The sequence below is a fragment of the Carassius auratus genome, chromosome 23 (genome assembly GCF_003368295.1).
Source record: "Carassius auratus strain Wakin chromosome 23, ASM336829v1, whole genome shotgun sequence".
Taxonomy (NCBI): Eukaryota; Metazoa; Chordata; class Actinopteri; order Cypriniformes; family Cyprinidae; genus Carassius; species Carassius auratus.
In genome coordinates, this window is record NC_039265.1 from 2,812,475 (window position 1) to 2,827,113 (window position 14,639).

At 36.4% G+C, this 14,639-nt stretch overlaps 1 protein-coding gene across 1 annotated transcript; it reads right to left on the reverse strand.

Annotated features, from left to right (window-relative positions):
• Window positions 1–645: 645 nt before the first annotated feature.
• Window positions 646–14,387, reverse strand: opn7b (opsin 7, group member b). The gene is made up of 5 exons (XM_026200375.1): window positions 14,300–14,387; window positions 12,732–12,894; window positions 10,591–10,718; window positions 1,648–1,982; window positions 646–1,367 (listed from the first exon to the last, which is right to left on the reverse strand). Exons 1-5 carry the CDS (start codon window positions 14,385–14,387, stop codon window positions 876–878), a joined length of 1,206 nt encoding a protein of 401 aa, XP_026056160.1. The 3' UTR covers window positions 646–875.
• Window positions 14,388–14,639: the final 252 nt, after the last annotated feature.

Here is a 14,639-nt window from a genome sequence, read left to right on the forward strand (position 1 = left end):
AAAAGGGTTAAAAGTTTCAATTGTCAACCTGGTCTGCCTCAATGAACTAAACCATCAAATCAAAGTATGTGGCGTTTACCGTTCACAGATGCAGAGCGCAAATTCCAGTACAATGGCATCAGTTTAACATTGAAAGCATGATAAGAAATTGAAAATCAAATGAATGAAAAATAAATAATATTAGTCAGCTGTTTTACAATAGAAATGTTAAATAACTGAAAAGGTCATAGCGTTGGCAAGTTTCTCATCATTGGGGGGACCAAACTATATATATATATATATATATATATATATATATATATATATATAGAGAGAGAGAGAGAGAGAGAGAGAGAGAGAGAGAGAGAGAGAGAGAGAGAGAGAGAGAGAGAGAGTTGATCCTCCCCTTTATTCAAGACATGGTTATGGCCTTGATTTTGACTAATTTTACAATTATAGTTATTCTTATTGACTGTTGTTGAGTAATCTGTAGGACAAGAGGGCGCTGCTCTTGTACAATACTACATGTCCAGTACACTGCACATGTCCTCAGTAACATCATGAATCGTTAATGATTTTTGTGTGTCACTAAAAAATAATTGCAAACTCATGCATACAGGTTTGGAAGGAATGAGAAAGAAAACACAATGACTGAATTTTTCATTTTGGATGAACTATTTAACTATTATTTGACAGTGGCATGTCAAGTTGAAGTTTCCCATGTAATTTTGCTGCCAAATCAAATGTTTCTTGGTATTTTGAGTTACCAGGTAGCCAAAAGCTCTTTTTTGCTTAATTAAAAAGTCAAGTAATATCCTCTTGCATAAGGAATACTAGTTAATATGAGACTTTAAGGCAATTTTTTTTAGTTTTTGCTACGGTCAGTTCCTCATGGTCTAAAGGAAGTCACTGTTGATTTCATTGGAGAGTTGGCTCACTGCCACTTCACTGTGAGCGGAGCCGATGAGGATGCGTGCTGTCCTTTGAGGGGTGATGTCCAGGTAATGCCCTGTTTGTCCTTCTGGACAATGTCTGCATGACTGGTGGCTCTCATTCAGTCCATTAGAGACCCACGTGAGGTTACACTTATCCTTTGTGTTTAGTTTTGAAAGGCTTGTTGTGTTTTTTTGTTGGCTGTCCGTCTGGCATATGCAGTCACAGAGTGTTCTCCTACATCTTGTGGCGTCCCGGCAGAGGGATTTTCGAAAGCTGGGCTTAAAGACGAGGTAGACCATTGGATTGTAGAGGGTGGATGACTTGGCAAACATGGCCGCCAGGGCAAACGCTATTGGAGGTACCAAGTCTGGATCAGTAAAGGCCGCCCACATGGATACCACGGCATACGGGCTCCACGCCATCAGAAATCCAATACACACCGCCACTGACAGCTACATGAAGAGGAAACACATACACAGACAAAAATATCAATTTGTTATATATATATATATATATATATATATATATATATATATATATATATATATATATATATGTTTATATATAGATTGGTTTATGGATTACTAAGTGTATTCAAAAGGACATTAGAAAGCAATTCACAAACAATGAAAATGTCTTAAATACAAAACATGGTTGCAACCAGTGATGAATCAGTATTTCTACCAGTACTTCCAACAAGAAGTGGAATATCTATTCTCCTTCAACTCTTACCTTGACGATAAGTGTCTGCACGTTGGAGATTTTGTTCTGAGGAGCGACGTGCTGCTGCACTGCATGCTGGGCCCCTCTGACCGTCACCAGGATGAGCGTGTAGGAGAGGATGATGATGGCGCAGGGGACGATGTAGCAGAAGAAGAAGAGGCAGACGATGTAGATCATTGCAGGTATGTTGTAGCTGGGTGCGTGCCAGTCGATGCAGCAGGCGGTGCCGTAAGGCTCTGAGCCGTACTGACCCAAGCCTGAGAGTGGACTTACTGCAAACACTGCAGCGTAACACCACACCCCAACCACCAGCAGACGCGCATGGGACGAGGAGAACTTATTACCTGATCAGGCAAAAAACATTGATCATGTTCAAAATAGCATGGTAGCATACTATTCCTGCAGTGCATAGTATTTCTGCTGTACATCATATGCAAATTTCAGGTGCACTTAAACAGTAAACAGTGTGAGCAACCACAGACAGAATACATTTGGAGTGAATTTCTTTGAATGTATTTTTCTCTGTAAAAACGAACAACTCTTCTGTTTAGCTATAGCGTAACCTTGGGGGGTTGGAGGGGCATTAATTACATGTTCCATAGTACTTATTTCATAGAATAACAGCCTGCAATGAAATGTGGTAATCTGTGAACATTTTTAATTAAAATTTTAAACATCCATCTCTTGTTTTGCCCCTTTTTTGCATTAGAAGCTAAAAGTGGGAATGCTGAATATGACACTTTAGCTTCAGCCCAACAGGATCACAATATGTGTGTGAATGAGTCAGAGCATCAGTAACTTACCGTAAAAGAGGGCAGACAGAGTTAGCCTGTAGGATAATATTATCGCTCCAGTAAAGGAAAAGGTTTAAACATACAACTAAACTCACTCGCAGCAATGAGTGAAAGAGAAGGGTTATAATCACTTTAGCCTTCGGCTTTAAAGTACAACCAAAAAAATATTACAGTAAAAAAAAAAAAAAAAAACATTTTACAGTTTTAAACATAAGCAGTAAATTCATACTGATTTTTATTTATGATGTCTTTTTGAACAATTTACAGCAACACAGTTGTAATTTCTTTGGAGGGAGACACATCTGTCAGGTTTCTCATGTTAAAGACAATCTTATGGGTTTAAACTCAGAACAACATGAGGGTGAGTATATGATCCATTTAATATGAAACAGCTAAACTTAAATAATTGTATTCATAATTAATTTATATAAACTTGGTTTTGAAAGAAAGGAGACCTTCTGTCAACATCCAGAGTTGCAAACTATTTGAAGTGCAAATCGGCCCATATACGAAATCAACAATACAGTCTGTACTTCACAGAAACAACACAATAGAAACGAACCCCTCCAGGAAGGATCTGGCCCTGCAGCTGCATTTACAGGAAAAGAGACACAATCTCATCACAAGCAAAGAGAAAGATGGTTTGAGAGGTTTTAGTTATTCGGAACAGCTCTTAAAGCAGCTTCTCATCGTGTTTACAAATCAAACCATCAAGAGACTACAAGGAGCAAAGTGTGTCAAATGTTGTGTTTAAAATGTTTATGAAAGTAGTATTATAGAAACTCTTCACATTTGATTGATGTTGTTTTTAATGAGGTTAAATACTGGGGACTTGCCACATGCCACATGTTCTCGAGTTAATGTCCCAATAAACAGATTTTAAGGGCAAGATCATGCACATGACATGTTATCTCATCCGTGCAAAACTAAGCAGTTTAAATGAATAAATAATAAGAATAAATTACCCACTGACAGTAAAAATTATTTCAATTAATTATTTACTCATGCTATTTTAAACCTTCATGGAGCACAAAAGCCTATGTCAGACCTGGAGCAACGACTTCACAAATACTTCAAAAATGAATGTCTCTCTGTCAAGAAACCTGTCATAAGAATAAAGCTGGCTGCCTTTGTCAAACTGGAAAACAGACTCCATGTATGAAAGATGTGACCTGCAACAGCATAATCACATGTCACACCTCCAACTAGGGTTGGGTATCGATTGGGTTTTTTACGATACCGGTGCCATTTTGATACTTTTAAAATGGTAAGGGTGCCTAAACGTTGCCTGAACTGATACTTAAAACAATAAAAAGAGCCACAAAAAACTATGGATAACATCAAAGAACACTGAAAAGATTTAAAATAAATCCATAGCTTTCAGACGCTCCTTTGATGCTCTCATTTCCCAAGCTGTGCTTCCCTTACTCTAGTTAATAAATGTATTTCATGATCTGGGTCATTGTTTAAAACAAAGCCACACATAATGTTTCTACTGTTTCTCTGTCATTCCCCCTGATATTTAGTTTGAATGAGTGCTGTCTGTCACTGTCTGTAATCATTCCTGTGAATGACTGGATTTTTGAGTGCACAAGCATGTCTGAAAACAGCTGGTGCTCCACGTGGAGATCTGATCTCACCATCATCGAATCTGTCTGCGATTACATGAAGAAACAGATGAAACTGAGACAAACTCAATCCAGAAGAACTGTAGCAACATCTCCAAGTCATTTTAAGAAACCTGCCTCCAAAGCTCCAGTACTGTGAGAAGTTTTAGGCACTTGTGTACTGTTAGTAAGATTGCTTTCAAAAATATCGTCATTAATAGATTTTATTTATCAATTAACTTCTGTTAACTAAATCAAATCAATATTTGGTGTGACCAACCTTTGTATTGAAAACATATTTTGTCCAGGTACACTTGCACATTGTTTTTCAGGTAGATTCGCAGGAAGGTTTCTTCAAGCGTCTTGGTGATATGACCACAGTTCTTCTGGATTGAGTTTGTCTCAGTTTCATCTGTTTCTTCGTGTAATCACAGACAGATTTGACGATGGTGAGATCAGATCTCCATGTGAAGCACCGGCTGTTTTCAGACTGCTTGTGTATTCAAAAACCTCACTGGATTATTTTTTACAATTAATGGCAGAATGAATGTTTGGAATTGTAAACTGATATTTTCTTCTGACACACTACAGAAAAAAATATATAATTAACTGTCCGAACACCATTCTTGAGGTGAAAATACTAACTTGCCTAAGACGTTTGCACAGCAGTGTATGTGTAAAGTAGGTATAATTAAAATAAGTATATTTAAGGGGTGGGGGTGGGGGTACAATGGTGTTTCATGTATTCAGAGTTGTTGACAGTGTTAAAGAGATGGATTCTCATGCTAAACATGGCCAAAGTTTTAAAAAAGAATTTAGAAGAATGACTTCCGGGTTGGTACAGGTTGGTTTTTTACCAGCTGAAACTTGTACACAATACACAAGCAGTATACTAAGATAAAAAAATTATTTTAAGGTACTGGCCTAGTAACAGACTGTTGTGTGCCTAATAAAAATGTGAATTTTTGAACTTTTTTCCCCCCTGACAGTCAGACACCCTAATATCACATATAGAATTCAGCTTGACATTGACAATGGTTCTAAAAGGTTTTTTCTAGTAATGCCATAGAAAAACCATTGAACCAGTGAACAGTTCCTAAAAGAACCATTTTGAAGAACATTTTTAATATCTAAAAAACTGCTTTTCTTTTTTTTTAATATAAATGACCTTTTCTGCTTTTGAAAGGTTTCATGGATGTTCAGGTTTTTCATAAAATCACTGATGCCAATATAAAGAAGCTTTATCTTTAAGAGTGCACTTAACTTCACACATGGCTCAATCAGTCAGAACGTAGAGCCAGAACTATATTGCTTTAGTGAGAGGCTGTGTCTGTGTATGGCACTCGCTTGACTCTCCATGGGATTCCACCATGTTATATAACCATTTTATGCGTTCTCTATAAGATCTTCGCTTCATTTTCATTTCATGGGATTGAATTATTGCTGCCGTTACTGCTGCTGCTCCTGAGTCTGAAGATTCAAACCAGAAATAGATTTCATAGAGGGCCATCTGAATGGAGCTTTCTGAGCATTGAGAAACCCAGGAGTTGTTGGAGACATTGTGTGTTCAATGATATATCAAAATCATATGTAGTCTTTTTATGTATATCAAATTGTCCACATGGTTTTCCTTGCTCATTATTGTGTATTTTAAAATCAAAATGTATAAATAATATATAGTGAAGGCCCATTTGAAAAAATATAATTTGAATACTGTCTTTACCCCTTTGTTATGACATGTACCTGATTTATTATTTATTTGGCAGAGATTTCCTGTTTCACACTGTAAGAGAACTGAAGCAGCACAAGCCTGTCATGCTTTTACATTCTAAAAATACTTTAACTTAAGCTACTGTACACCTATAATAATTTGAATTTATTACATACATTCTTTATCTTTTGAAATGACGATTCACCATGATGATTTTTACAATAAATGCACTGCCACTTTAACAGAGTGTGAGCAATGCCGTGAAAACAGACATGCTGCCAAAATGATCACAACGCTGCTCCTGTAACATGGGCCAGCCCTGATGCCATTTAGTTAAATGGTGTAAGACAGCTCTCTTATCACAGCAGCCTGCCTCTCCTTGACATGTTGCTCAGTGAAATCAGAATAAAAAAGGCCCTTCATCAATCATTTGCTGGGTTGGGTTGCATTTAACACAAGAGTCATGTGTGGATGGCAGTTTCAAGGCTGCTGTGTTGCAGAAATTGAGCCGCTGCTCATCCAAATACATGGCCTTCATGGCCCTGTTTCTCCCCTATATGCTTGATTTCACTTTACAACTGATAACACAAACAATCAATCCATAAAAACCCAGACACAAAACAATTTGCCTCTGCAGGAATGACAATACTGTCATCTTTTCGTCCCATTTTGGGTTACAGTGAATGACAAAGATCATCTGTAGATGCCAATGTCTGAGCTCCTGTGCTGCCGTAATCAAGCCATTTTTCACCTAAATGCTCACTCCTCACCCCTTTTCTCCCCTCATATGCTTGATTAATCTAAATCAAACCATTAAAAACATCTAAACAATGGCTTGATGGTGTGTAACCAGGTGTAACTCCTAATTCTGATTGGATTAGTTTGTTGAACTAAAGCTAAAAACACACTTGTGATCACACCTTTATATTAATAACAAATTTAGCTGGTGTCTGTTTGCTTTATACGTATGCGACCCCAGCTTTTAAAAAACAATCTTAAGAAACATTCATTGAAGTAGAAAGAATGACCGTGAGCCCCCATCTGATGTGATGTGTTGTGTAACTACCTCTTGTTGTTATATACAGTAGGTGTAAAGGTTATATAGGTCTTCTGTCTATCAAATCTCTCAAATCAAAAAGTTATAAGCAGTTTCGTTCTTTCATTCTCTGGCATTCTCCTTTTGTTGCTTTTCCTTTCTGTTGAGCAGTCCTGTTTCTTTGGCTGAAGCACTGGGCACGTTGTTTTCATCCTTGCAGGGAACAAGACTGGCTTTGACATTTTCAACACAATTACTAACCTGATTCTCACACAGAAACCTAATAGAATTACTGTCCAGCTGTGTCCTGCTGAAAAGCTCATCTGCAGCACCATGGACTGTCTCCTGTCCACTTGAAACCATCAGACTCCTTCAGTGTAACATTGGCAGTACAAAGGCAGAGCCTCCAAAAAATTATTTAAAAAATATTCAACATTTCTATATCATATTCTAGATTTTACAACTGTTCATCTACTTTCTAGTGTATGTAATGCAATTATTTGCTGTCTTTCTTTAGTCAGGGAGAGAGGGAAGATAATTGTCTTTAATGGTGTTTTCCTTTACCAGGGAAGTTAATTTGTGTTATAATCTTTAGAATGACTGTTCACTTTTGAGGGAACTTCGAACTGCGTCCTCTAGAGTTCGCTATGGGGAACGCCTTAAGCATGACTGGTGTCTGAAGCATATACTGTATCTCAAAACAACAATGGCACCAGTGACAGCCTATGACATCAATGCCCTGCATGATCACAGTATAAAAGGCACTGAGATAACAAGTCATCCTCTTTTTCATCTTCAATGAGCGTTTGTTTATGTTAGTGTTAAGCTAAGCACGACTAGGAGTGCATGTTCTCTCGCCAGAGGCTTTGCTCTGACACCTGCAGTTTCACATGGCTTACGTGCTGTGTGTGTGTGTTGCTCTCGAGGGAGTTGGATGCACTCTGTATTCAGTGCTTATTTCTTGTGAGGGATAAGCATGAATTGAACATGCACGTCTCACGAGGAGGGGGCTTGAGCTCATTGTGATGCATTTGCGGGAATACTGAGGGGGATGTGAGTACTTCACCATTTACCAGAGTTTTTAGATATCGTTCTCATGAGTGCATTCACTTAGGTTACGTATTCATTATTCCCTGAGAAGGGAATGAGACACAGCTTCCTCTAGTTTCCTTGCCATGCTGTGGACACAAGCTTCAGAGGAAAGTAGAGGATGACAGAAAAATGACGTCATAGGCTGTCCTCGGCCAATGATATTGTGGTTATTAGATATATGCTTCAGACAATGGTCAAGCTGAAGGGGTTCCACATAGCGACCCATAGAGGACCCAGGGTATGGTTCCATTCACAGGGAACCATGGTCACATACATAACCTGAGAAGTTTTGTTAGTTATTTAGGCATTTGCTCTTTTGACACCTTGGTTATTTAAGTTGATTAACTGCCCTGATATTTGTATGTTTTCAATATATATATACTTTTCGGTTTATTTTAAAAATAAAATATAAAATACTTATGTTAATTTCTGGTATTTGGGTACTCTTTTGTTTTATGGTGTGAAATAGAGGGTTTTGTGTGAAACTTTATTAGAGATATATCAGTGGTAAAAGTGACAAGTGCTTGGATATAGGAATAGAAGATTTTTCAATGTAAATGTATTTATTAATAACATCTTTTAACTTTGTTACTTCCACTCAGTACCCCATAGACAGAAGAGGGGACATGTAACAACATCAAATTAACATTCTATATGATTCTAGATTATGTATTCAATAAACTGTTATTAGTCAAATGTGTCAATGTATAAATTCCGTAATTAAATTTTATATTAACTAATAGTGTAAATTACTAGTTAACCTAAACCATATTGGGTTGAAGCCATGCAATTCAACTTCAACATGTACCAACTAGATACATGACTAGCTAAATAATTAAAAATGTATAACCATAATGACATATTACTCAATTAGTTAAAAGTTGTGCCTCAACGAGTAAAGTCATAACAAAGATATATTCGCAAATCATTAGTTAATGATCAACTAAAGCAGGCAACTGGAACTTGAAATACATCGCTTTGATCATGGTGGTGATTAACATATGAATTTACATAATTAGATAATATGGACCCACTTTATATTAAGTGGCCTTAACTACTATGTACTTACATTTTAATTAATAATTTAGTACAATGTACTTATTGTGTACATACATGTTTTTACATTGTACTTATATTTTAAAAAAACAACGTAATTACATCTGTATTTAATTTCTGTAATTACATTTATAATTACACTGTTGACCCATACTTTACACCTTAACCCACCCTTAAACTTACCCATACCTCCAACCCTCTCCCTAACCTTACCCCTATCCCACCTCAATAGCAGCAAAAGTGTTTTACAATACAATATGAACACAATAAGTGCATTGTACTTATTTTTTATGTAAGTACATAGTAGTTAAGGCCACCTAATATAAAGTGGGACCGATAATAGTAAATGTGTTATTAGGGAACTAATATATTATGAAATTGAACTAATAACAATTTATTTATTACTTAATCTATGAATCATATAGAATGTTCATGAATTGCTGATGTAGTAATAATAAATATATGGTTTAGTTCTTCGTGAGTTATACATTAACGTGTGAATTAGTTAAGCATGAATTCATGCATATTTGTAAAGTGTTACCAAAAATACACTTTTTAACATTATATAATGATGTTCTGACATTATAAAATACAAATGTTCATACACTGTCCCAAAAAAATAAAAAATTCTAGTCACAAGAGGGCAAATATGCCAACTGTTAGTATTATTATTTTTTTATTTTTTTTATTTCTAAGAAATCTGAACAATATCTCTTGCAGAAGTGAAGCCTGGGGTGAAGAAGATGATCGTAATCATTTGGCTCACACCAGCTGCCTCTGGTATGCACGGTTAATAAATCATCTTTTTTTAAATACAGTATCAGGCCCTGACAGATAATGTCAGTGATAAGATTTCTAGGCCAGCCAATAAAGATATTCCAGCTTAAAAGCTCTTATTAAGAAGTTAATTTCACTTTGTTTGGTAAATACGCACACAGTGAGCACTGTATCCACATGTCCTTGATCAAATGTACCAGATTGTTCTACTTTGGATTTCATCAAAACAACAGCATGTGAAGGCTTGAGATCTGCTTTATATTTATCATCACACAAAACAAAAGTTTCATTTAGACATTAAGAGTTAATTGTTTGTTTTGTTTTCTTTCTTTTTAGACAGAAAATAGTGGACCTAAATGAATAATATAGCCACAAGTGTCACAGAATATGACAAAAACAGCTAATTTTAAAAACCAGATGCTGTTCTTTTTGTGGTAAGCTTTGCAGTCATGTGCATTTATCAACAATGTATCATCAGATAGTACTGCTGTAACAAGTTTTGACAATGCCTGCCCTATATCTGTCAGAAAGTGTGATGAATCAAAATAGTTTTCTTTCTCTTTTTTTGTCATCCAAGGATCTGTGAATCAGCAAAATACTGATGAAATAGAGTGCAAAAAGAGTGAACAAGACAATGTACATTTTGTCCCACACTGGCTTAGCAGAACAGTTGTTTAGGGATAATGTTATACAGATTCTTTGAGGACATAGTAAACACATTTTACATTACATCTGCACCTAACCAGCCCACAGTGAGTAACTTGGCTGAGCTCTCAAAGAGCCGTGTGCCTTTGGCCTACAGGAACCACAGGAGATGCATTTGATACACATTTTAACATCATATTCTGCTTGATTATATTCAAACAAGACGTGTCTTACCGTAGTTGGGGCAGCAGACTTTGAGCCAGCACACACAAGACAACACGGTCAGGTTACTGAGGCTGCAGATACCAAACAAAACTCCACAGAAGGCATAACACATGCACATGACCTCCGTGAACAACCACCTGAAAAGAGAACGAAACGTGCATCATGTTAGCCAGGTTTAGTTGTTTTCTGTTATTATTGCTGTTGGACTGTTTGCCTGAGACTCTGGGTTACAGGTGAAAATGTTGTAAATAATATTCAGTTTCTTGCACAGATCAATCATTTTGCTTGCTTTATAAGACCTCATTAAATCATAAGCGGCCATGGGTATTAACTTTATGCTGCCTGTATATGTTTTTTTGAGTCTTAAAGTGATATGGACCTGCATTTTATGAATCTCAAACTGAGCTAACGTTGTGTTAGTAAGGAGAGTTTTTCAGACAGAGAGAAACTAAAAACTGAATATATAAGGGTTTTATTGCAATTTCTGCAGTTTAGTTTATTCTGTATACTATACTTGACACGTATAATACTAAAACTGTATTATATCAGTTTCATATAGTTCACATATGTCTGTATGTCCTCTTGAATGCTGGTTTTTGTATTGCAATAATAATAATAATAAGCAAACTATAACACTCCAATTTAAACAGCAGGATGTAGTCTGTACTTGTGTATATGCCACAATATTATTGTTTATAAGTTATTTTAATTTCACTGGCTGCATTAAAAATGTGTATCCGGTGCTGTGCACATTGAATACTGAGTGCTAGAGAGTGAGAGAAAAGAGTCAGATTGCTGCATGCAATGACTTCCACCTCATGGATCAGAGATCAAAATCAGAAAATGAGGAGCAGTGAAAATAAAATCCCATGATTGGTTTAGAATTATGTGGGGCAGAGTAGAATTTATTTTACTTATTTATTTTAGAAAAGGGCACAAGCAGTCACTTATCCCTAAATAAAACAGTAAACTTAAAACATAACCTACAAAGCAGTGGCAATAAGATATACAATAACATTAAAGCAAAAGCAGAGAGTCCAGTTCAGTGTAAATTCATGTTACAGTTGCATTTGATGTCTAGATAATTTCCCATTTAATTAATTTTGCCTCCTCATTTCTTAAATTCACCTCAACATTGGTCCATTTTTCACATCATACTACACATGTTCTACTGCAAGACGCATGTTGGAAAAGCATTTCTGTAGCCCAAACAGTAAAGCATATTTAACAATGCCCAAACCATGGGTCTGATTCCTGATAGGCAATGTGTGAAATCATATCATATAGATCACTTTGGGTTAAATTGCCAAATGCATAAATGTAAATTAATCTGTAACTGCATGAACAGTTTGGAAATAACCAATATAAAACCCTGGAATAACAGCTCAGATTATGTGTGTTTGTTGAGCAAATGTATATACTTTTGTTGAAATGCTTTGCTAGTTTTATAGTGGACATAGTGTCATGGTGTCTCTGCCTGCCTTCCTTCTTGTCCTTGGAAAAGAAGTGTGCATGAACAATTTACAGGCTTGCCAAAATCTGAATATTGATTCTGTGCTGTGTAATGTAGCCCTAATAACACCAAATTTAAACAACTATTGCTTCATCTTTATTCTTCATTTTTTATTAGGTTTCTGAAGGGGAACAAGGTTTACTCAAGTGACCCCTTTATTGTGAACTCATGAAATTGATGTTCATTTTATTAACGTTATTATAAATCAACTATCTGCGTTGCAGAAACATGTTAGAGAAACAAATTAAATAATTATTTTCCTCAATTTGTATGTTCCAGTGCTCACGTTTTATGCATGAGATTTCAAAAGCAGAGGAGTTCCCACATGATCAGTGATAACAGCTTACTACACACATAAAAAAGAAGAAAAAAAGGAATAGTATCATCAAAGGGGTCAGTCATCAGAGAGATCCAGCTCTGAGGACCAGGAGGCTGCGCTCATGTGTTTCCAGCTGTTAAATTTGATTTAATTTGCTTTTATTATGTTGACGCCTTTAAGCCGATAAGAGAGAGAGAACAAGATGACCCTCTTTAATGAGTCTCAAGAGGACACAACAAAGATATGTATGTACTGTATGAAGAGAGATGGGAAGACTCTTATTCTACAAGAAACATCCCTCATGTGAAAGAGATTTACCTGTGAGCAAAAGCAGAGGGAATAGCGAAGGGAAAGAGGAAGATGGTCATGCCAAGGTCACTGATGGAGAGGTTGATGATAAAAAACTCGGCAGGCTTTAGAGACAACTTCTTACGATAGGCTACAAACAACAGAGTGGTGTTTCCCATCAGAGACAGCACACCTGCAGTGAAAGAAAGAAATACACAATCAATCACACACTCACTCACTCAATCAATTAATCAGTAAATCAAAATGAATGGTAAAGCTGCCTCGAAATAATAGCTAAAAGCGCTATAACAGGGGTGCCCAATCCTGTTCCTGCGAGCTATCTTCCTGCGAAGTTCAGCCCTGATCAAACACAACTGAAGCCTCATTCTTCAGATCTCCAGGAGCTCTTGATCAATACGGACAGGTGTGTTTGATCAGAGCTGCAACTGAACTCTGCAGGTAGGAAGATCTCCAGGAACAGGACTGAGACTTTGCAGCAGACTGCTGCACTATACAAACAAATGTGAAATGACTTGAAAAGATAAGGCTATTGTACGCAGACTTAATCTGCTATTTGAAAGGTTAAACAGAATTATATACTTTTAGTAGCTGAAAGCAGTATTAATGTCAGTTTATTAGATGCACAGGATGGGGGTTTTAAACGACTATCATTCAAGTCTTTGGCGATTTCTGCAGGCGCAGATTTTGATTGGTTCTAAAGAATGTTATAAAAAATAAACGTCAATCAAGGAAAAATGTTTCTTTCTTTATTTTCTTATTTATTTGTTTTTTATTCAAAGTGAAGTATGGATGTTTTTTTTTTTTTTTGGGGGGGGGGGTGTTTTTGATCAATGTTAAATAAAAATGAAAGGGGTCATGAACTGAGAAACCAATATATAAAAGATCATTGTACTATTCAGCCTTCCGTTTGAGAAACCAATACCATTGCCTGTTTGGCTCCGCCCACAATCACACATCACTGTCTCTTAAGCCCCATCCACTGATTCACACATGAAGTTTAAATAATGAGAGGCGAATGCAGGTCTACACAGAAACCAAAAAATAAAGATGCTGTGGCCAAGTTGTGGATAAACAGTATTTGCATTGCCTTTATTGTGATCTCAAAATTAGGAAGAAGTGAATAAACTTTTATTTTCAAGTTCCAGACTGCGTCAGTAAGTCCTTCGCTCACCTCATTTTACTACGGATGCGTTATCAGACAAGGCACAATTCAATGCATGATTTTCAGAAAAATTGAAACTAAAAGATGATGCCAACTATCTTGGATCCGACAGTAATGATTTCATTACGTGATCATTATTGTTTTGTCTGTTAAACAGATCGTTTGATAAGTACTGAGTATTTATGCGTTTTAAACGTAAATCACAGCAGTGTCCATCTGTTGAGGACTTCAATCATACACAACTGTATGAGTATTTTTCAATATACTGTAGAATCTGAACAAATGAATCTAGGTTCAGTATTAACATGATTCTCAGTTACTATTCTTAATTAAGCTTATGCTTCATAATAAGGTGCTTACAGAATTAAAACCAATGTTAAGCCAGTATATTAACGCTACTTTGACAGACACTTACCAAAGACGGTGTAGACAGTTCCCAAGAGCAAGTCATTCTCTTTCGATATTTTGGACTGAAACATGCCCGTTCCGGATGAGTTTTCCATCTGTACAGAACAAGAAAAGGAGCAAATGTAAGACCAATATGCAACATCTGGATTTGTTTTATTTCGCACACCATCCTCTTCAAATCTGAAAATCCATGTTGTTGGATTCAATCCTTTTCCCAGAATTGATCAATGATCAATGCATTTCCATTAGTACCTGATCCAGTTTAAAAGATGTGAAGTTCTCCAGATACGAGAGAGTCTTAATATGTCTTCCCATAAATCAATTTTGCTCTGAAGTGCACACAGTCC

Excerpts from the sequence above, each read along its gene's own strand:
- opn7b (XM_026200375.1), bottom strand. The coding sequence starts at position 14,387 with ATGGAAAACTCATCCGGAACGGGCATGTTTCAGTCCAAAATATCGAAA. Across the intron at positions 12,895-14,299 it reads AACTGTCTACACCGTCTTTG|GTGTGCTGTCTCTGATGGGA; the intron begins GTAAGTGTCTGT and ends CTTTCACTGCAG. Across the intron at positions 1,983-10,590 it reads AGTCTGCTGCCCCAACTACG|GTAATAAGTTCTCCTCGTCC; the intron begins GTAAGACACGTC and ends TTGCCTGATCAG.